The sequence below is a fragment of the Atheta coriaria genome, unplaced genomic scaffold (assembly GCF_025399875.1).
Source record: "Atheta coriaria isolate IRGN ID8LTWV9N9 unplaced genomic scaffold, Caltech_Dcor_3.1 hic_scaffold_3_pilon, whole genome shotgun sequence".
In the NCBI taxonomy this organism is placed as follows: domain Eukaryota; kingdom Metazoa; phylum Arthropoda; class Insecta; order Coleoptera; family Staphylinidae; genus Dalotia; species Dalotia coriaria.
The window spans coordinates 11,301,461-11,325,391 of record NW_027045445.1 but is presented as its reverse complement, the minus strand read 5'-3'; the positions used below and the strand labels follow the sequence as shown (position 1 = coordinate 11,325,391).

General features: G+C 34.8%; 1 protein-coding gene across 1 annotated transcript; it reads left to right on the top strand.

Annotated features, from left to right (window-relative positions):
- The first annotated feature begins 11,552 nt into the window (after nt 1-11,552).
- On the top strand, nt 11,553-23,494 carry LOC135804168 (uncharacterized). Its single transcript, XM_065317959.1, has 2 exons — nt 11,553-12,685; nt 23,443-23,494. The coding sequence occupies exons 1-2, from the start codon at nt 12,375-12,377 to the stop codon at nt 23,444-23,446; spliced, it is 315 nt and encodes a 104-aa protein (XP_065174031.1). The 5' UTR covers nt 11,553-12,374; the 3' UTR covers nt 23,447-23,494.
- The last annotated feature ends 437 nt before the right edge of the window (nt 23,495-23,931 follow it).

Below are 23,931 nucleotides of genomic sequence, written 5' to 3'. Positions count from 1 at the left end.
GGTATTCCATAGCTGTTGTAATATATGCAACCAATAGTACACTGATCATTTGATCGACATAATTTCTATATGTAATAGCGTTTGAATGCGGTTAGGTAGTGGGGAAAGTTTGGAATGTGATAGAGTATTGAATTGGAATTGTGTGTTCCAATTGTAGCACAAACTAATAGACAACGTAATAAAGCTGCACGCTGTGAGGCAAAATGGAAACTGAAAACAATGCACAGAATGTACTTCATCAATCCCCGTATAGTTTCAACCGCAAGATTAAATTATGAACACTCCGGAGAAACTACTAAACCTTTTATCACTATACCACGGTAATATTAGGATTCAATTTGGGTTTATACAGGTTCAGATTAAGCTTAACATACTTGTAATCACTTCAAAATCGATTGTTTAAATTTTTAAATTTTTTGCAATTGTCAAAATAGTGTGGATATTCTTTTGAGCATCGTAGCTAATCGCATTGTAGATTATCTCGGCTTGTATTTGCCACATCAAAGAGACCACGATTGCGATTTCCTTCTCAAAAAAAGGTGGCCTAGTATTTCAACGGAATTCCATCTTCTTTTCCGTCTTTGCGCGCACCGACAAGAATCGAAATGTGTCGTATAGAATTCGGCTTGTAGAATATGTGAGTTGTGACTCAAATTCGTGCTGCTTGCGTCAAAAACAGGCACTGGATAAAGGGGACGCAAGTAAGAGCAACATGAAAGTAAAAATAAATGGAAATGTCCTCAATTCAAGCATCCACGACGGCTTGTCGACAATGTCGGAATGTAAAAAGCGTCTACATATTGCATCAGCCATGGAAAAAAATTGAAAATGAGACGCAGAATGTAGAAAACAGAAAATGAAAAGCTTTTTTTTTGGGATGAAAATTGAATGATCCTGATAGAGTTTTCAGCGTGAAAAGACTATTTCATAAAGTCAATTGGAAAGTTTCAACAGTTAAAACACACAATTGGAATTTTTCCATTTATCTGTTATTAAATGATCGTTATTTATATTTATAAGTAAAAATAACCAATAAATATCGGGTAATTTTTTATATTAAAATGAAATAAGCCGATTACTAAGTTGCCTCGGCGAACAGGATGTGAACATCCGCATAAACTTCACCGATGTCATGTTTTCCTTCACCAAACTCTCAGAACGACCAAACAGGACATGCAGAATTAATTTACCTGAGACGTAATCAATTTAAACTCAATATAAAAATAGTAGTCGTTAATAACTTTTTTATTGTGGTTTTCTTAGTAAAAAGTACCCAGTAAAAAATAGCAAACATGACAAATTGCTTATTATTTATATATCTCCAGTCCTTTGTTGGACTATATTACGATTTTGTTTTACTCTTCTTGGGAGCGGAAAAAATGCCATCAGGCTATCCAGCTACATATTGTATTGTGTAAATACAAATAACACAAAAATTCAAATACGAATGGGAATTCGAATCGCTCACGTCGACGAATGTAGCGCGGCGTGTTCGAGTTTAGGTCCTGGGAAAGCATATTAAACGGCAATTGAATGGATGCGCGTCGGAGCGAAATTAGCTTTCCATAAACGACAATTTAAATACTTCAATGTGCTGTCTCCGCATAAAACACACCACACCAACAGTAGCGCGTTTTTTCCCTTCTTTTACAAAGATTTACAAAAAATCCTTACAATTTTAATATGTTAAACATGTGTCTTTAAATCCAAATCGGTTAGGTAATTTTATTTCCATCATCAAACGATGAAATATTTCCATTCCTTTCGTTATTATTAGAAAAATGTCAAAAATATTAAAAATTACGCTCGAATAAACACCCAAACGTTAATAATCCAATAATCTCTCAATTTTTGCGAGGACAATTTTGTCATTTAGAAAATGTTGAATTCGCTGAAAATCTCAGCCGTTTTCTGAGCACGTCTTCCATCCGGCAATACGGATGACATCGACCAAAGCAGACCCACGGACGTTGCTACTCGCCGAGACTCAGCGCAACCAGGCGTATGATCTGATTAACGCATACAGTGTGCATCCACCGCACATCAACGTTCTTGTCTTTTACACCAACACTGCCGCATGAAAATGTTTTAAACATTGAGTTGAGCAGTCGTGAGGAGTGGAGGCATCCAGGAAAACATGATCATGTTAAAGAATAATAAAAGCATGAGTGGATGTGGGAAGGCTTAGGAGATGAACATGTGATGTACATACGCGTAGGTGGATGATGATGATGTAAATGTTGACTACAAGTGAAGGTTATGACTATAAACACGCAAATTCACATCGTATTACTTATTAAAATAACTTGTACGTGCGCAACGACATGGAAATTATACACATTTAATTAAAATGCGTTTGTTTTGTTTGCAGATTATACATTTGTAGTGATAAACAATCACAAATCACAAAATGGCTTCCATCAAGATAAAATTCACGCGAGAGGAAAGCCAACCGATGCCGGTGCCAACGCCGGAAAAAATAATAACCGGAGATTTTCTTTCTCCACACGCGTTTGCTCCGAGAAATTCTCTATCGTCTGTTAGTGGTAAGTTTTTAATTAAAATATAAATTATTGCGGTATAGATTTAATTTTTAATCAAATGGCGCCATCTATGAGTAAAAAATCAAACGCAACGACTTATGCTGGGGGTTTGGTTGCAGATTACTCGATGCGCCGCCGCCGGCCGATAACGTTGCGTATCATGCCGCGTCTCAGCTTGCCGACGCGCAGCACGTCAGCTCCCGCCTCCACCACCGAGATGGAGTGGTCTACTTCAGTTTTAGGGTGAGTAGTCGCCACTGTATGCAAAGTGTTAGTACAAGCTTTAAGTGTTAGATGGCGCGTGTAGTTATATATAATATTTTTATCCTTTTATCAAAATGATGATTTACGCTTTTAATATCAAACTTCGAAAGGTTCATAACGCACGAAACAATAAACGAGCGTCACGCTTCCTCTCGTAAATTGAGTGATTAGAAGATTTGATACGTTTATACGAGTTTATGGTGTTATTAAAACTCGTGCGCTCGTTAAACGCAACGAAATGAAGCGTAAAAACTCTTCTTTTTCAATATCAACTAAGTGTAATATGATATAAATGAATTACGATGTACATTTACGGAATGTAATTACTTGAAAATGTTTTGTTTTAAATTTATATCTCTTTGTTTACATCTTTTTATCAAAAAGGAAATGTTTTCATTTTTTGTGGTTTGTTAGCATTTGTTACCAGCTGTGGAGGGCGGCAGTTGGCGGCGGCGATTATCAAGGCATTGAACCCACCGCCAGCTGACATATTTTCTAGTTTTCCACGCTTTCCACTTTCATGCTTTCGCGCATAAAAAATTTACTGCTCACATTTCCTTCCAGTTCTCACCCGCATTTCCTGCCGCGTTTTCCGGCTTGAAGTCCGAGACGCACACTCATCTATCTTGTGTCTTGTCTGATAAGATATGAATTGTTAAAATTAACACGGTCAGTTTGCACAATTGCGCATTCAAATTTGATCTAAACCCTTTTATGATCACGTTTTATCTCAATTTGTTCTCGAGTTGAACATGAAATAAAGATTTGTAGCAATTTTCCTCGCATTGTTTCCTTTTTATTTCCCGTTTATTTTATTTATCTACTTTTTTATTTTATCTAGAATGTAGACAGTCGAGAAACCAAGAGTTTTACGATTTTTTTGACATACTTTCGTCTCAATTTCGGAAAAATCTAGCACAGAAGGAAAATAGACTCACTAAAACGTAGATAGCAGATTCTGAGTCAATTCTAAATCGGAACTAGAATCGATTTGCATAAATTACGCATTCGTGCCGTTTTCAGTCCCTTTGAATTTTTAGGATTTTCACTCACCGGAAAACCCTAACCGGAAACTCAATAAAAACTTCAATCTCAATTTTACTCGGGACTCTTGAAAGCACAACTCGAATCTAGTTTTCCACTGATATTATATAAATGATAACAATTTATACCAAAAAAAAAGAGAAACGTTTGAAAGTAAAGGAAAAGTCATCGATGCGAAGAAGAAAAGTTTCGGCTCGTTAATTTGAGTGTTTGTGACGCGTACGAATTGCATATAACGATGCGTGAAGTTTTCTTTTCGACTACGGGCAATATATTTTGATATTTTCATGTGGATCGTAGAAAATACAAATTCCTCAGTTTTCTATTTAACAGTATATACTAGATTGTTACGTTTTATTCGATTGCGCACCTTAAACGAAGTCGGCACTCGCTTTGCTTTAACTTTATCAAACGCGCAGCGGTGTTTCTCGTGTTCGTTGCGCGCTCGACGTTTTTCCGGACGCGACGAAAACATAAAACGCGCGAGCAGGAAATTCTGCTGAACGCGGAAAGATCAAAGCTACACTTGGCACATTTTGTGCGCTTTGCCCACTTCCACATTGACTCACCGGGCGTCCAAAATACCAAGCACAATATTTATATTCATATCATTTATTTCGAGATCACGCCAAACATTCGGTAGAAATATTTGAACTTGATATTAACATTTGTATCTACCTCGGAAATATTACATAAAATATATGGTAAAAAAGTAAAGTGAAGTAGATAATTTGAGTTGGAGTTAAAATTTGTTTCCGTATATTTTGTGTTTCGGTTGCGGGGATTGGTGCAGAAAGGAAAAGTAATACCTCGTCATAAATCCACCTTAGGGATCTGACCCTAGCAATTTTGTTGCTGTGACAGTGATCAAGATCATCGCCGGTTACCAGCTACCAGTCTATTTTTATTCTTTGTTTCCAAGTATATCCTTATCACAAAAAATAACAAGGAAAACAAGCTAAGAAAAAATTGCCCAAAATCCTTTCAAATCCTTTCAAAACCACGTTTAAAATGCATAGGCTTATGTTTATATTAATAAAACATTATTAGAAATGCATCAAACGCATAAAACTATGTAATGAAAAACTGCTAGGATTGCACTGAGTGAGTTAATATTTATTTATTTTTTAATGCCCAGCGCCTCCACAGAATAAAATGCAGTAGTAATTTATTTATAAAATTTATGTATGTTATATTTTAGTACAAAAATTATATTTTGTTTTGTTGTGAAGGTTTAAGTCGTGATAATAAACAAACTAGGATAGATAACGTAAGCTCTAAGTTTCTTACAGAAGCACGTATGCCGCTCGGGGGGATAATCGCAAATGCCATGCACTAGGCAAACATTATTAGATCAGTATCCGTTCTGCATGTAACAGCTCAGAAGTAGACATGATATTGTATTAAATTTATTATTTCATGTGGTATTTACACACATTGCGTTAATTTTCAGATTTTTATAACTATTTAAAATATAAACAATAATTTTATTTCTGTAAAACGTAAAATTTTCATACAAATCTATTACTAAAGGAATCATCAATATACAACTAGCAGTTCTAGAATTATTATACAAAAACAAACAAAATTACGTAAAGAAATGAGATTTGCGTAATTTTACCACAACCATTGTTATTGTTTACTTTATTTTACATATCATTTAATATTAGTTCAAATAAATTATTTGTTGATGCTCTTTGTTGTAGGCTACTGAAATAATTATTTGGTTATCTAGTTTGTTACAAAATAAACAGAGTTGTTTGCACAACAAAATTAAATTCACAAATGTGCACCTAGCACATAAACCACTGTAAAATCTGTATAAAATTAAATTTTGATTTGATTGTTTACGCGTATTTTACCCGAAAATGTGTTCTAAACTTTACGTTGAAACGGTGGCACTTGTCAAACTGTCAAAAGAATTTTAATCGAACCAATAAGTTAGTAAATTAAACTTAATTTGTACGAATTTTGAAATTGTTAGATTTTAGATTTTCAATTTGAGACTTGGGGTAAAGATAGCGATGAAATCTCGGTGCGCCCTCCGGCTAGCGCGCTATCAGGCGCACGTCCCGCCCAAATTAAAAACGGATATAATTTAAGTAGAGAATTTAATTACGCGCGCGTGTTGCGGATTACGCTCGACCCGTCGTCGCCAACCATGTCGCCTAAACTCCTCGGTGAAGCGGAAAATATCTGCAACACGAACGTGAAATTCCAGCAATGCAAAATCATTACGAATCTGTGGCCAAAGAAATGTAGGTGTTAAACCCAAATCATTTTTTTGGCCTATAACCTCAGGTAGGAATTACGGCATGTTGAGGTGTTAATTTAAATGGGAAAAACTGCTTTTGATAATTGCAAGAATTTAAAACGAAGCAACAAGGTCGGAAATGTGTGATATTTAATTCATAATTGCAAAAATTGTATTTTATTTCTAATTAAAAATTTAGTTGGAATTTATTATAAATAAACCATTTTATTTGTAATTTTTGGTGTGTATGGCACCAATCTTGATGAGGGTTTAGAGGGTCAGAAAAGTATGCAAATTATTAAAGGACTCATTAACTTCAATGTGATGCAAAGAAATTTCAAATTGCTCTATTTGTACAAGAGGATATAGGGTGTTTTTACAGGCATTGCTAATGTGCCTAAAATATTAACATTTAAAGTGCCATTTAGTCTATTTTCTAATCGTTTATAAAATAAAACAGAAATGTTTACTTCCACCTATAAAGCGCCAGTTTTTTCATTGTTTTTAGATACAAAAAGTGGTATATAGGTATGGGAAAGTCGTACATAATATTCATTATCTACGGCATTATGCACGAGATGGAGCAGGCTCATGCGCATTTGTCCCCAGCAGCACAAGACCGTATGAAATGCCAAGCGACGTCGGTCAAACATGTCAAAGCAGGCGATGATGCTGCTCGTGTCGGAGCGGTCCGATATGGCCCGAAGCGTCACATTGCCCGGCGCGCAGCATTGGAATTTATAACCTGACTTTTTGTATAATTGTGCAAGCAAATTTCGACGATTTAAAATATAAAAGTTGACATATCGAAACCACAACGTGGAAATAGTGTGGCAGTAGAAACAATAGTGTAAGTATCACGTGGCTAAAAGTTCTATTGAACTAGTGCGTAATGCCCTCATTTAGCAACTTGTTACTTAATATACCTTATTACCTTAGTGTTGAGATGTAGTTATGAACCTGATAAAATAAAATCTGGGTTTTTTATTCCAATAATATTGCTATAAAAAAGGTTAGTAACCACTACTTTATTGTTAGGTATGAAATAAGCTTTTATGGTTTCTAATTGTTGCATTTGAAGCAATTCCACGAAACACTGCATTAGTATGCGATGTCGCACTTCACGTGGTTTGCCAGGATGAGAGTTCTGAAACAAAGAGCAATCGTACTGGCAGCAATGAAGGAGATTGAAACTTGCCTCGCCTTCTAATGTCTAATCTGGTCAGAGCTGGAAAAGCAAGGAATTAGGTTCACTTCATGAAATTAGATTAAATTGAACCTAAACCACACAAACAAATAAATACTGCATATTATACTAATAAAGATCAATCAAAGACAATAATTTTAAGAATTTTTCAGTAAAAACATGATTGTTGAAATTTACGAGTATACAACTAGATGACTATAGTTACAAAAGTTGGTTATTTATAAACGTATATTTATTTTTGTTGACGTATATTTAATATTTACTGTTTACTGTCCACTTGTTAAACAAAAACTATATTTACCTCCATATAACTTTTTCTATTCTATGAGATTCTATTTTTACTCGGTACTTCATTATGTACTTATTATGCCGCACAATTTGTTCGCATTGTAAGCGTTTACTCCACAATTTATTCACACAGTTTAATCGTGCGGTTGGCGTAAATATACACGATATTTATCTTGCGGAAAAAGGTGTTAGAACGTAAGTAACGTGCATTGCTCTCTCGTGCCAGCGGTTTTTCATGTAGAATTACGCGTAGGTGCAATAACAAATGTTTTTGTGTTTACCGCGTGTTAATTTCACAACAAATACAGACGAATGTCTATTAATAAAAATAAATTTAATGGATTTTGTTGAAATGTCAACAAAACTCAATTTACATACAAAAATATATATAATTTAATTTTATAAATGCGAATGTGAATTTGTTTGTTTGTTCCGCTTTATTGCAAAAACCATTAAAATAATTTTTTTCTACTTCCACCTGTAAAGCGCCAGTTTTATCCACGGTTTTAGACACAAAAAGTGGTACTTTATATACGGACGGCCAAGCCGTACATAATATTTATTATATACTTGCATTATGCACGGGACGGAGCAAGCGCTTGCGCATTTATCTACGGAGCAGCACAAGGCGGTATGAAATACCATGCGACGCCGGTCAAACACGTCAAAGCAGGAGCTGCTGCTGTTCGTATCGGAGGGGCACGATACAAACCGAAGCGTCACATGGGCCGGCGTACGACATGGTACTTATAACTTTACAGTTTGTATAAGTGTGCGAGCAAATTTCGATGATTTAAAATACGAAAGTTGAAATACAAAAATCGCAACGTGGAACTAGAGTGGAAGTAGAAAAATAGCATAAGCACCTTGTGGTTAAACGTTGTTAAAAACTCGACTGATTTATCGCTCGCTACTCTCGCTCTCAACCTATTCTCGTCTGTAATGCCCTCGTTTAACCACTCGTCACATAATATACTGTTTTATAAAGTTTTACAATGATAATGTTTACTTGGCATTATTAAACCTAGGCAATATTTTGTCTCAAAAATAATCATTGAAGGGTATAAAATAGGGATGTAAGTTGTTATAAAAATTTCATTTGCGAAATTATCGTTTCTAATTTATTTAAATTAAAATTTAGATTTTTATTGATTGTTTCAAAGGCAGTTTCAAAGTTTAAAGCAAAACCTTGCATAAAATATATGTTAAATTTATATTATGTTTTATATATCCACATAAAATTAGGTACAAAAGTTTTACAACCTCAAAATTCTAAATTGAAGCAAAGTAGTTTAATCACTTAATAGGGTGAAAGCAGTAAAAAGCAAAGGGTATCAGGTTCTAGTCCAGTCTAAATTAATAAACAACAGATAGGTACAGCGCACAGCCATGACCCGAGGGTTAAGGGTTTGGGGCTATAATTCGTAAAAAATAAATTAGTTTACGTCTACGCTGCATGTCGGTATTCACACAGACCGTCGTTGATTTATTGGTTTATAATTTCTTTTCCTCACATCAAACCACTATTATCTATATAACCATCTCGAAATATCTGCTTGCAATCAACTAAACTTGTAGACAAGCAGACATTTTCCATCTGGATAAATCTACTCCTACTCCTACTTCATCACTTCACTAGACAGCTCGTCGGCTGGACTGGAGTGGACTTTGTATTCGAGACAAAACAATTATCTTTGTTGATACCACGTTACACATATACAGAGTGCAGCAGATTTACGCACATTAAACAAATATTAAATAAAAATAATTTTTCAATCACATGTTTCATCCTGTAGACGAATTGAGTCATGTGCGATGTAGCATGGTATTGTTAGTTACGCTTTCGCACAACGTGGGCCACGAGAGTGTTTTCTATTATATTCTGGCGGATGCGGCGGGCAATTTCGTGGAATAAATCCGCAATTTTCGCATAAAATCCGGTCGGGCGTTATCGATGCCCGTCTGAGTCGCGTCTGTCGTCTGCACCTCGCCGCCGACGAAACAATCCCGCATGCGGGGGAGCACGCTCGCTCTGTTTGCACAGTGTTTCTGTTCGACTGTTTGTTTGCTGCTCGATGCGGTATGCCGATAATCGCAAATCCTTCGCGACTCAGACGAGCAATCTGCGGGATAAATACGTGTATCAAACGAGGGTTTTTTGCTTTGATATTGGTCAATCTTCTAATCGGTGCTGACAGATTTAAATCACAAAGAAAGAAAAAGTGAAAAAATTCTTTGCATTTTTTATTATTATTTTTTTAATTTTGTGTATTTTCTATTTTTGGATTTAATTTTTTTGGCAAAAAACGCAATTATAGTACTAAATTAGTTTAGTCACGAATTTTAGTCACGGGATGAAGCTGGCGCCTACGCATTTGCCTATGGTGCAGCACAAACCCATATGAAACGCTGTCAGTCGAACACATCAAAGCATGCGCAGCTGCTGTTTGTGTCGGCGCGGCATGACTTTCATAACCTTAGATTTTGTAGTAGTGTGCGAGCAAATTTTGAAGATTTAAAATAAAAAGTTCAAATACAAAAACTTAACGTGAAAATCAAGTGGAAGTAAAAAACATAGCGTAAGCATCACGTAGCTAAACGTTGTTAATCACTCGATAGCGATCGCTACGCTCGCTTTTCATCACTCTCGTGAGGAAAGTCCCCGTTTATACACTTGATACTTAATATACTGTATTATATTAATATAAGTTAAAAAAAACTAAAAACTTTAATTTTTTTGTAACAAATATGACGTATTTATTTATCCACACAATAAATTGCTGTAAAATATAATAAATAATAAATTAATATTGATTCTACATGAGAAATTGACGCAGATACATGTAATAAACAAACTGTTGCATTATAATAGCAGGTATATATTGAATAAATATGAAAATATAAAGTATTTAACAATGACGCCAATACCAACCGTCATTAATAACAACTCGAGTATATTTTTGTATAAACTCCTATAAAACAATACCAAATAATACCCACTTACTTATATTCATGTCGGAATTTGCGTAGAACAGATAATTGAAGTAATTCAAATAAATAGAGTGCATTTGACGCATTAAATCATCCATTAACGTTAGTGCGTCCTCGACGACGACGCACATCATAAATCATCGTCTTCAACTGCTCAAATCGAGCGTAGGTAATAATCACGCGCGTATGATTTGTGCGTCGATGCAGCAAGGTGGTACAATATGGTGCATGATCATTCATGTCCAATTTGCTGATTCGAATCCGTCAATTTATCGATGTCAGTATGTTGAATCTACTATCATCAGTTCATTGACCTAGATTGTTCTGGGCACACAAATACGCTTGCTTTATTTATTTATATCATGCGCGGTGCATTTGTGTGTTTCATTAATTAGTTATAATGATTCTATATGGCTGTACAGGTAGATAATATGAAGTTGTTATGATTATCTCATATGTGGGGAGTATAGTATTACGCAGTTGAATAATAAAATATTATTGATGATTCGGCCGTTGGTGAAGCAATAGAACTGGTGCTTGCGATTATAGTGCACCAAGGAGGAAATTAACGATAAGTAGAGAATACCGTATTAAATATTTAACATAATTGCATGTCTTCACAAAAGGTATGTAGAGTGCATGATTGTACAATATGATTGTACAAGCAGATATAAATTGGTGTTATTAACCTAACTTTTATTCGTTGTTTTTGATTGACTTTTGAAGTTATGCTTTAATGCAGTGGCTTATAAACGACCGAGTTTATTCCCTAACCTAATAAAATGACTGCTCGATATGGATAATATAGTGAATATAATAGTTATGTACAGTTTTTAGTGGTTGATTTTCATCCACGTGTCGCAACGATCGCACACCTGTGCGGGAGTAAGTCGCGATAGCGCTCGAGTCGCGTGTGCGCGTCCGTCAGCAGGAACGCCAGCAGGAGAGTAGACGACTCCGCGCCGTCGTTCGGAACGAACGCGAAAACGCGCTCCATATCATCTCCACGAAGAAAACAACAACAACATACGCGTCGTCTACACTACCATTTACTTTTATAACTTTGCTTTAAGTTATAAATCTTACCGTCTTATAATTACGTCGTGCGTGTTTAAAATTAGCGCAAAAAACTTAATTAAGTTTTAATAGTTTAGTCTTAGTTTTAAAGATTAAGTTTTATGACTAAATTGGTTTGCACGATTAGAACTTTAAAAGGCAACGAAGATCAATGACATTTCAACATAATCGAGCCTGTGACTGGTTTATAGTGCGCAAAGTGAAAGTACATCGCAAGTGAACCAAATACACAAATGTGCAACATTCGCGTTATGACTCGATTTGGACTCTAAATTAACTCTCTTATAAACTGTGAGTGAATTGTGTGTGAATTGCGATTCGGTTTCATTTGTACGCGTAAACGTCGGCGATGTATTGGATAATTGAGTTGTGATAAATTTAAATGCTGATGAAATTGCTGAAATCGTGGATGGTGAAATTCAAAACTTATTATTACAACAACACATGTGACACCCGAGGCGAGACATAATAACAGAGCGATGCGCACTTTTATTTTTAGACCCTTTGCCATCAAGGGCCGGGAATTCAATATGATCTGACCCGCAATCAATAAAACGCACGTTGTTTCGTTCGTAGATTAGTCGGATATTAATTTTTTGTTTCCGTAGATAAGTAATTAAATTGTGTTATAAAAAAGTGTGAAAATTAGTAAACAGATTTGTGTATTCATATAAATATAAATATTAATATCTAAGTGTGTGATAAAATGTCTTCGACCATATTCGAAGTGCAACAAGAGATTGCCGCCACCTTAGAGCAGCAGGACCTGCAGGCGGCGGTTGCAGCTGCTGCAGCGGCAAGTGGTAAACATCGTGAGATGTTGTTAGCTGGACGAGGGAGGCGTGCGTGTTCCGAGCAGGGGCCGCATCCCGGCTCACACCTGTGGGGCGGTCGTGGTGGCGGCAAATCCCGGAAGCGTACCTCTGCACCGCAAATGGGTGCCAGCAGTGGCGTACGCACAGCTCTTATTCTACGATCACGAAGATCATGGCCTGTTGCCCCAGTTGCTTCATCAAGGTATATAAATCAACAAATTGCGTTTTTTTTTTTAATTTTAATAAACCAGAAAGGATTTTTTCTGAATCTTGAACTCAAGTTTGTTTGTATCTTTGTATCTTTAAGATCTAGATCAATATGTCTGGCCAGACACAAAGAATGATTGTTATAAACCACAAAAAGGTCAATACGATTACAGACTTGAGACGAAAAAAACTCTCTTTTTAATCAAAATTCCCCATCATGCGGCAAAACGTATGCGAATAGTACTGAAATGAAATTTTTGTTTCTTTATTTAAAACTATTTTTAGCATAAATATATAAAAACTTAAATTCATTGACTTAAGTGCGTCGATTGTATATTTACACAAAGTTTAAGTGCACTAGTACATTGAATTCCGCTGTAATTTCCAATCTTGCGAACTGTGTGCCACTGCCAGCTAAGTTACGATTAGATTTTATGCGCAAGCAAGTAAATTCAAACACTCAAAGTTTTTCTATAAGACTTTCCTAAGATAAACGCAATCTCAACTTAACAGCCATCTACAAAGCCAAATTTATTGTCAGTCTAAATATTTATAAATTTCTAGTTTAATTTTTTATTCAAGCATGCAAAAAACTTCAATTAAAACTAAAGTGGTACTTAAAGAGATTATTATGCAACTTTTCATGTATCTGGCTAGTAATATTTTTTAATTAAAACCAATGAAGCATATTTACGTCGATAAACAGTCGGAGGAATCTGCCAAGCGCAAAAGTTGAAAACTCGACTCGGCTGAAAGCATTCAATCAAGTTTTAAAACATTCTTTTTACGTTTTTCTTCAGGCTGCGGTTTCAAGAGGCTGGCACAAGAAAAACTTTCGCGCTTGGTTTATGTTTTCTTGTGTTCTCTATCGCCGTTGATTCTCGACTGCTTCATCATCATTCAAAGCGTAAACGAAATACTTGAGTACGGAAAGTGAAAAAAGATAAATATAAATAAAATCAAAAACAATGCGGGTTATAAACTTTTAATATGGGATAAACTTTTTCTTTGGATGCTGATATAAAAACATGATATGAATGATATGGAATCATAACTTATACTTAGCATAATCCAAAATATAACTTGTTGATGAGTGTAGGAGAAGGAGATTTTCAATGAACTTGAACAGCGTGAGTAATTTACGAGTATGCACTCGAGAGTATTGTGCATATTAGGGAAACTTCAGCAAACTTACACTCGGCAGGAACATGAACAGAAGTGCGTCTCGAGAATATTATAATTCCGCGTAAGTCGAGCGAATGAAACACTTCACTTTTCAGGCTGGAATTTTCTAGCAAAAAAACTGACAGTTTATGGCATGAAATGATGAAAACTCTCGAGCGAATCGGAAAAAAACTTGAATATAGTTGAGTAACAAGCAAAAAAATATAAATCATGTTCTAAAATTGGAATAAAATACTGTATTGCATTTTAATAGTATTTTAAAATGTAATTTTTTTGCACACAAATGAAGAAAATAGTTATTTTTTGCTTCCAGCAACAAATAAATTATTTCGATGATATATTACACTGTATTGAGTGATAATTTATAGCTGACCGTTAAATATGACACGTGTTTTCTATCAAATTAACATAATCAAAACCAATTTATCGTTCGCACACAGAACTATTACCAGAAGCTTGTTTAACACCTGTTAAATCATCAATTACCTATATGTGTCTAACTAAAATAACATTCCACCATCAAAATACAGAATCAAAACGGTGATATTTTCACTGATAATAATATTACACTTTTTAAATGTGTATATTTTAATATTTTTAATGTTTGTAAAAGTTGTGAGGACGAAATCAGGTCAAGTTTACGTTTACGTTTTACATCCATTAAGTTCAAATTCATTACGATTGATTTACATTGATTGCTCGCTTGAAGCGTGCGTATCTAATTTTAATTTTGTATTTATATTAACGAAGAGAGATATTTTGCGATCATTTTTATATAATTTAAATTTAATTCGCGTAAATTCAACAAACATTCAATGTTTGCACGTGTGTTTATGGAATTACATTACGGTAGATTAAACACATAGTGCGTGTGGAGGTAATTATTCTTGAAAGTTTTTACATTAATTGTAATGTCTTTTTTGACATATGGATAATTTATTCCCAATGCACTGAGCGTGTCATCGGGTATTCAGATCGAGGACGTAATTTGGTTAATTTGCATTCATTTACTTCTTTGTAAAAAATATTACTTAAGTTTATTAATTAAATAGTGAAAATTCAGTAATTTTTAGGTTAGGTAGTTTGTGATGTTGCTATTTTCACATAAAAGAATGGATATGATAAATGCTTATGAAAAACTGTTTTACAATGCTAGAAATTAATATTTTTGTCAGTAAATAAGATATTTTTATTTGAAGTTGTTGTTTTAGTTGAAAAAAAGGTACATTTTAGGTTGTAATTTGTGAATTTGCGCGAAAACACTTTGTATTTTGAGTTAACCAAACGGAAAACTTGACGATTATTGGATCAAATCTGTGAAAGCAAAGATAATTTAAACAAAATACGATCAAAAATTTCACGGTAGGCATTTTTATTACCTTATTGTTTAGTTGTTTTCTCTAATTGGCATTCTACTTGTCTTGCTTGTGTTCTGATTTTTGTTCTTTCTTTGTTATCAAAATAATCAATAACCAGTATAATATGCAATTCTAGTCATTTTTTAGTTGCACTCATTATATCTATTGAATACTAGCTTTTGCCCGCGATTTCGTCCCCGTAGTGTTTAATAAAAATGTAATTCGGTTTACTTTCTTCTTCTAGACATAGTATTTGTCAATTCTATCAATAAGTTTCGCAATTTTATTTTAAAGAAATTAATTATATAAAGAATTGCCAATATTGCACTTCAGCGCGCCATCTCGGATTCAACTATTTAATTATAACTATGATTGAATCTCAATGCCAACTTTTATCCTATAGAAAAGGGCGGTCTTTAGGGTTTCCTTGGCAATTATTCAAGTTTTTCTCTCCGTAAAAACCATCCTTGGACTTTATCGAACATTTTATTAAAAAATTGGCCAAATTGGTCAAGGCGTTGTTGAGTTATGCGCTTACCAACAGATTTTGTTGTGGGAAACCAGAAACAACAAACAAACAACCAATAAAACAACTCGATAAAAATAGTAAACTACATACCTAAATATAGAACCATGTTCCTATATATAAAAATAGTGTACTATCTACTCGTAAATACGAGTACAATCCAGGATATGTTTTATTATCTTAAATGTAGTGCCTACCCATGTCGCGTTGTACATTGCATGTTGAATGTTCAATATTGAATATATAATCATAAACAGAGAGCGCAGAATATGTGGAATATATAATAGGAAAATCTATTTATGGATTTTCTTTTTTGTGTAGACTAGGCCGCGCGCCCTAGGCCTAGGGGATGGGAAGGGCTTTCCCTTGTTAGGCGCGTTCAATGTTACTCCTTACATCAAATCCCTATTCCTGGAAAATATGATAATAAACCACATAAATCAATAATATTAACAAAGATATATTATACAATTGCTAAAATATATTTTATATAACTAATAGGATGATACTTTGACATTATTAGGTCTTTTTTATTATTATTATTATTTGGGTTTAAATGGACCTTATGAAAATGTCCAACTAAGTGGATCCAAACCCTAATCAATTCTCAAGGTCAATACGCATAATTTGGGGATTTATTGGATTTGGACGCATAAACAATGCAGGTATTGTGCTTCAAATTGGAATTTAGTTTGAGTTTGCTTAATAGAGACGAACATTGAGTGCATTCACATGAATACACACAAAGTTCAAGTTGCGACCTGTCACGAATTTTCTTTAAATTAATTACTCGGATTGATTACGAATTGTTTGAGCAACATGCGCGTAACAATCCTGTTTTAAATACGTAATAATAATAATAATAAGATTCTAGACACTTTGATTAATCAACTCGTGCGTGACATCCGAAGATTTCTCGATTTAATCGCGTAATCAAAACACAAAGCATTTGTACCGAGTTGCTTCCCGTGGCGCTGTTATTCGGTTTCCGTCCTTAATAAAGAGATAAAACGCAAAATGTACATTTAGCGTCTAGTGGCACTGCGCAGTGCCACCCGATGCGTTAGTCAGTAAAGCTAAATTTGCGAACGCGCATCAACATATTAATACCATCATTAGTCGCTCCACGCAAGAAGACTGGAAGGACCGAGACGAAAACGAAACGGCGACAAGCACTCTCGGAGCAAAGCACGCGTTAAATTCGAGGCATTCGAGTGTTTGCGTATTGCAATCACGCGCACCACGTACATACTTTATCTCGGCCTATGTACTTTAACTACTTTATGTATTCTGGGACTGGTCGACAAGTCTATTCTTCACAGGGGCGCGCAGAGAATTGTCCGCTGCTGGATGGAGCATAAAGAAAAAGCTGACAAGTCGCAAGTTGGAAATGATATTGGACAAGATGTAGAAAGAAGGAATAAAAGAAACGGAAGAAAAAGTAGAGCACCGATTAAATTATACATTTTTAAAAGCTAATTAATTTCTGCTTACATTTTAATTATTTATTAAGAAAAAAGAGTGCAATTAAAAGTTAAAACATTCAAAAGCTTTATCTCTATAACCATTTGTTTAGTAAAATGTATGTTTGTATTCAATAGAATGCAAAATGGCTCTGTAGATTTTAATGAAATTTTCAGAAAATGTTTATATTTGCTTGGCAAATGATAATGTGAAATTTGAAAGCAAAATAATAATTTAAAGGATGTTAAACAAGGGATGAAAGTTGATAAATAGATTCAGTCATTAAAATTCAATTGGCAATCGCAAAAGTTTGTATTTTACAATGTTTATACTAAAAATACAATATTAGAGTCAACCCAGAATATTATATCAATTCAATGTTTTGGTTAAAAGCAATTGTATGCAATTGTTGTACAGGTGACAGCAACACTAATAGTGTCAACTATGGTTAGCTGAAAATTGTCGATCACGCTTCGTCGTCGTGAAGTGTGGCTAGAATTTGCCACAAATCGGTGTTAATTTGATAAATTAATTATGCTACCATCTCCAATATTGATTGGATTCAATTTCGCTCCGAAAGAGTTGGACTCGAGGGTGAAATTGGGAAATTGTGAAATTATAATGGATTGTGATAGTAATCCGCGAAGGTGCAATTAATATCCGAATATTAATTAATATTAAGCGGTTATTTATATTCAATTTGAATATTTAGCATCTATAAATACCATTTTACATCAAAACATCGCATATTTTTCTTTCTGTTCAAAAATATTTTCAATTCCATTGAAATTAAATTTAAATGTGAAAACATTATTTATATTAATTAAAATGAATGGCAAAATCTGTTGGTAAGCACATAACTCAACAACGCCTAGACCAATTTGGCCAATTCTTGTTTTTTAAATGTTCCTTAAAGTCCAAGGATGGTTTTCACGGCGAGAAAAATTCGAATAATTACCGGGAAAACCCTAAAGACAGACCTTTTCTATATGATAAATAGTTGAATCCAAGATGGCGTGTTGAAGTGCATTATTAGCAATTCTTTATATAATTAATTACTTTAAAATAAAATTGCGAATCTTCTTGATAGAATTGACACGAATTATATTTTTATTAAACTCTACCGGGATGAAATCGCAGGCAAAAGCTAGTATCAAATAAAATAAATCACAAACAATTCTCACTTGTTACTGTAACTAAGTGAATTAGTTATGTGGTTAGTCAGTTTAAAGTTTTCACTAATTTTACCTAAATTTTTCACGATTAGCGACGAGCAGGGCAGAATAACGACTCATTCAACTTCACAGACGCAATAAAACAGCAAATCACTGCTATGTGCACTCCAAAAACGCACTCTCGAACAATAAAACTTGAGCAAACAAGATAAACCACTACATTTGTTAGAGCACACCGGTCTGTGCGTCCTAATGCGAATGTTACGTTCGTTCACTCTACAGAATGTAAACGCAACGCAATGTAATATAAACGCAATGTAAACCTTCCTCTCATCAATTGGACAATAATTAAATGTACTTTATATTGACTTTTGCCCACCATAATAAATAAATTTAAAACTTTAAATAGCAATTAGTTGTACGGTCTAGCGTTTATCTAAAATATTGACATTTTAAAGTTTAATTTTGTTCTGTTGCAGACATTGTGTTTTTTTGCGGCGTGTAATTTTTTTATGCTCATGCTATTTATATTCTCAAGAGTGTTGTAAAAGTCCGATACTTGACTGTGCACATTTTCGACCCTGTGTTTGTTGAGTTGTTTTTTTTGTTCCACGGCTCTTCGGGTCGTTTTTTTTCGGGTTGGAAGCCAATGTTCGTTATGTGATCGTGATGTTGAGTGGCAATATAGTGTAACAAGTAGCAAAAGTAGTGCTGCGTCTGACTTTATCACACCTTATCATCCCCATGCCAGTATAAATCTATAACTCCGCAGAAGTTATGAGCAAAAAGGTTTTTTTCGGGTATTTTAACTTTTTGGAGCTTGGGAGTTACGGGGATGATGAAACACGAGGGGATGAAAGATTGTAAATGCATAGGGGGTACTAGGTGGTGTTAAGTTCACCTGAAATTCAAACCCTGAAGACTCATGTCCCAAAACGCCGAGCCCAAAATCCCCAGTCTCGAAAAAAAAACAAATAAAAAAATATGGAAATATGGAAACCCAAAAATGTATATTCCTGTAAAAGAAAAATAAACCAGCACAGACGTAGACAGCGCCGTAAGCTTTTCGTATAATTTTTTGTGCATGTTTCAAAAATCATTGCAGAAAATGAAAAAAAATTAATAACGTTAAGATAAATAAAAATAAAGATAACAGTTTTTAATCTTAATAATACTGTTATTTTTGAAATTGTTATGCTGTCCGCACACGTACAGCTTTGTTATTGCACCGTCGCTCCTGCACGTCGCATTCTGACACACGTTTTTATGACAAGAGAGCGAAAAAAATAAACAACTATAGCAGGCAAATTGCGGCAATTGTGAGTCTGGCGGCAATGGTAAAAAGTGCCCATCAGGCCATCATAATCATTGCAATTACGAACGCGTACGCCATGCTGCAATAATCTACTCTCTACACAATAATAAATACGTAGTCACATGCTGCTGTGTTACAGCGTCACTATGTACTTTGGAATTGTTTAAATTGTAATGTTGATAAGCGATGATTACAAAGATTATAACATAAAAAACAACAGCAAACAAGCTATAACTCAATTATTATTTAAACTATGTTATTATTTTTAAAACAAGTTTATTTGTTATTTACGTCATGCGTTATTTTTTATTATGTACTTGCAGTTTACTTTACATCACTTTAAGAACTCGCTGTTCTACATTCTTTTGTGTATTGTAGTGTTGATGTTAGTCACGTGTACCGGTACTTGTAGAACTACTTGGCGTACTTGTGCTTGGCTGCAATTGCGATATCTGTGCGACACTCGCTGGTACCTGTGTCATATGTGATGATGATGATCGCGATATTGCGGCATCGCGTTTTACCCCGCGTTGTGCGCCTCGCGGTTGACCTAAATGTTTGTTTACTAAACTAAACCAGCTGAAATATTGATTCTTCTCATTTGCCACCTTAGAATTACGAAACAAATGAGTTATTTAAACTATAATGTCTCACATGCTCCGCCCCTAATGTAACTGCGCAGGCGTGAGATAAATGCAATCAACTCTTTTAGTATTTCATGGCGAAATGAATATTTAACGTAGATTGGATTACTCTCACACGATGTTAATACGAATACACATTATGTGCATAACAACCAAAGTGCACACAAAAGGGGAATTATACCTCATGGCATTAATTACGTTGATTAAAAGTTTAAGATCCGCACCGCATCAAGCGTACACGATCAATTTAAGTTTGAGCGTTGAGAGTGTAAAAGATTCATGATTCATTTGCATATTTAAGAGAAACGTACATTATTCATGCGATTTGTAATCACTGGTTTATTTGAACCGGTTCAAATTGTTTTGTGTTTGCAGATAAACCTATTTTATGCGATGGAAAAAAGCGCAGTGGAGTAAACGAAGTAAAAGTTAAGCAGTGTTACTTGGTCGTATAGCATTAGTGCCCTGTCGGCATGGCAGTCGCAATCGCAACAAGCCGCCTCCACGCGCCGTCGACCACAGATCCTTGCCCCCTTGCGCTCTGCACCGGCGGCGGCAAACGTGCAACAATCGATAAACGCGTTCATCCGTAACACTACAAAACGCCACGGTATTCAAAGCAATACGCTTTTACTTATTTCCTTGTATTAATTAACCTATATATGGGAATCTCGGTCCAATTAGGATTATTATTCATTTGTTAGAATTTTTTTATGAGTAACTCCAATGCTAATCGGACAATCAGCATGATCATTTCTAAAAATATTTGTAATTAAATTCAATATTTAATAAAATAAAGATTTATTAAATAAAATCATAACGCATAAAATTATAATGAAATAAAAATGAATTATAAATTAAATAACTTTTCAGATAAATTTATTTACAATTTTTGACTCGAATTTATTATTATTATAATATTTGCATTTACAAATGCATAAGTTAATATTTTATTGATTTATACTCAGAATTTGCTCTTTAATATATTAATTATAATTATGAATTTCTGAAGCCACAAATTTGATTCGAGTGCAACGTCAACGTGAGTCACAAGTACAATTCGTAGTTAAACAATGGCCAATGCGTCACACGAGTTGGAAACTGAGTTAGGTCGAGTGAATAGAACTCCCTCATTGTTGAGAGCTGATAATAGTAATAGATATGGTTGATGTGACTGCTGACAATGACACCAGAAAAGTGTGTAACCTACAGTGTGACATTTAAACAATCATTTTTGTGGCATATTTACAACTAAAACAATAAATATATAGGATAGGTACTACTGATTGTCAATTTTACCAACAATCGCCCTCTGGCGTGTTGGAAACAAAGTGAAAGTGAAAATGTATTTCCCATGATAAAATAATTTTTGTTGACACACAAGTTAGCCCTCCAAAGCAGTTTAGCAGTTTAGACAAAGTCAAAACATGTTCGACTTCGAACACTTTGTAAAGGCCCACCTTTTTCGCATTAATCGTTAGCGACGTGCCCTGAGTGCCATTAACACAGAGTGCTCCAAACACCCAATCTATAAGCCCTAATCGAAATTAATTGCTTTTCTATATGTAATAATCTAATAAAATAATAACCAGCATCAGCATCTGTCTACATAAACTTCCAATAACACTATTAGCAATAAGTAATCACTAGTTCGACGACCTTTTAGTTGTAGTAGTATTTATAAGATGTCGAGAGGTAGCATTTAAAAGCATGGGTATGTGGCAGTGGGCCGATCCAATTTGGCGCACGCCATCGCCCACGTACACTCGCAGCGCACAGCGTTAATTTCGTTTTCGTTGAGGGGTTCGAAATCGACTGCACGCGCTCCTTGAAATGTGGCAAGGTGGAAGCCCACGGAAGGTGGGACGAGGTGCCTAGGATGCGGGTGTAATATATTCAACGCTGAACTTCAGTGCCAACAGGCAAACATTCTAAACACACTCAATACGTTCACATCACACGTGAATCGCTAACTAGTAACGAGGTGATGAGGAAGAGGCAGTGAATCAATGAGGTGGTAAGATAGTGCATTTGCATTGTAGCATATTGTGATTTAATTTTACTTTCCATTAATTACACGTTCTGTCATCGTTAATTAAAAGCTTTGAAACAAACAAACATTCGAGATGCTCATGTAATAAATACTGCTATGTTTTGTAAATTTAAGTGAATTGTGTACTAACGTGCATTTCGTACATTGGCATTTAATTAATTATTCATAATTCCTGATTGTTTGTTGTCTGGTTTGCTGCGGGTGGCTGCATGCTTGAATTAATTAATTGAGTTCCCAACAAAATACAAAACCACGAAACGTTTTGGGTGAAAAACATTAGTATTTTGAGAGAAAATGATTTCAAGAAAATTTTATGTAAAATTTACATATATTTATGTATATTCCGTACTTATATCGCAACTCCAACATAGTCCCAACCGAAAGTATAACTTTTTCGTGTATATAGCCAAGCTTTTTATACTTTTTATTAAAAATATGATCGTGATTTCAAATGTTTGATTAAATCCTTTGCAGTTTCTTATTACTTTGACTTTTCTCATTTTTAATTCAATGTCTCCTTAATGAAAGATGGAAGCTATATAGGCAAGCGTTTTGCATGCTCCTATCAAACGCAACCCACAACCACGCCGGCTGGTTGAGGTTAGTCTGGCTTATTAAAGTCGAATGTCCGTCGGAGTACTCGACATTGATCTATAGCGACAATAAATTAAGAAAATCAGTTGGACTCAAACGCAGGTCGAAAAGGGAAACTAAAGAAACCGCTCGAATGATGAATTAGGTAATAAAACACGTGCGAGAAAAAAAATACTGTAACACGAAACAAATTGGAAATAGTAAATAATGACTAGAAAGAAGGAATCAAAAGAAAATTGGGAATAAAATGCGCAAAACAAGTAAAAAGTGTTGGAGGATGACGAAGGACAAGAAAGCGCAAACGAAAATCTAATATTAAAAGGGTGAAATTGAAAAGGGTTGAACTTTAAACTAATTTTAGCGTGAAGTAGAAAAATTCTTCATCAACTTTTTTTTCTTACTTGCTGTTAAACTAATTTCAATGTTTCTTTGTTTTAGGTAAGTTTCTTCATTCCAAGATGTTTGCAGTTGGGAAATTTATGTAGAAATGTGACAGTTATAAACTCGCCGGTGGCAGTAAGTTTTAACAAAGCAATTCGCAAATATTGATTAAAATGTTACTTGTTATTTAGCGGTTTGGATCTGTTTATGTCACAGTTTAGTCTGTATTATTCTACTTTAAATTGTTCGACTTGTTTCCGACGCCGACGCTAAGTGTGGTGCGAATTTGTAAAATTAAATTGTGTCGCATCGATTTTCGCGCTCACGCAGCACGTTCTCCGACAACTCATTCAATTTTCTCGCCGTGTTGGTTTTCCTGCTTTTCCAATACATTTTCAACACTATATTGTCGAATACGTTGAAGGATTTTACGCCAAACATTGATGAAAAATGTCAGTGTTGACAACGAATAATCTCTGGGGAGTTGGGATCGCAGATGTGGAAATGTAAAAATGTTGAATTGATGTTCAACAACATCCCTTTGTA

Bases quoted from the DNA above. Each gene is read 5' to 3' on its own strand.
- LOC135804168 (XM_065317959.1), top strand. From the start codon at position 12,375: ATGTCTTCGACCATATTCGAAGTGCAACAAGAGATTGCCGCCACCTTA.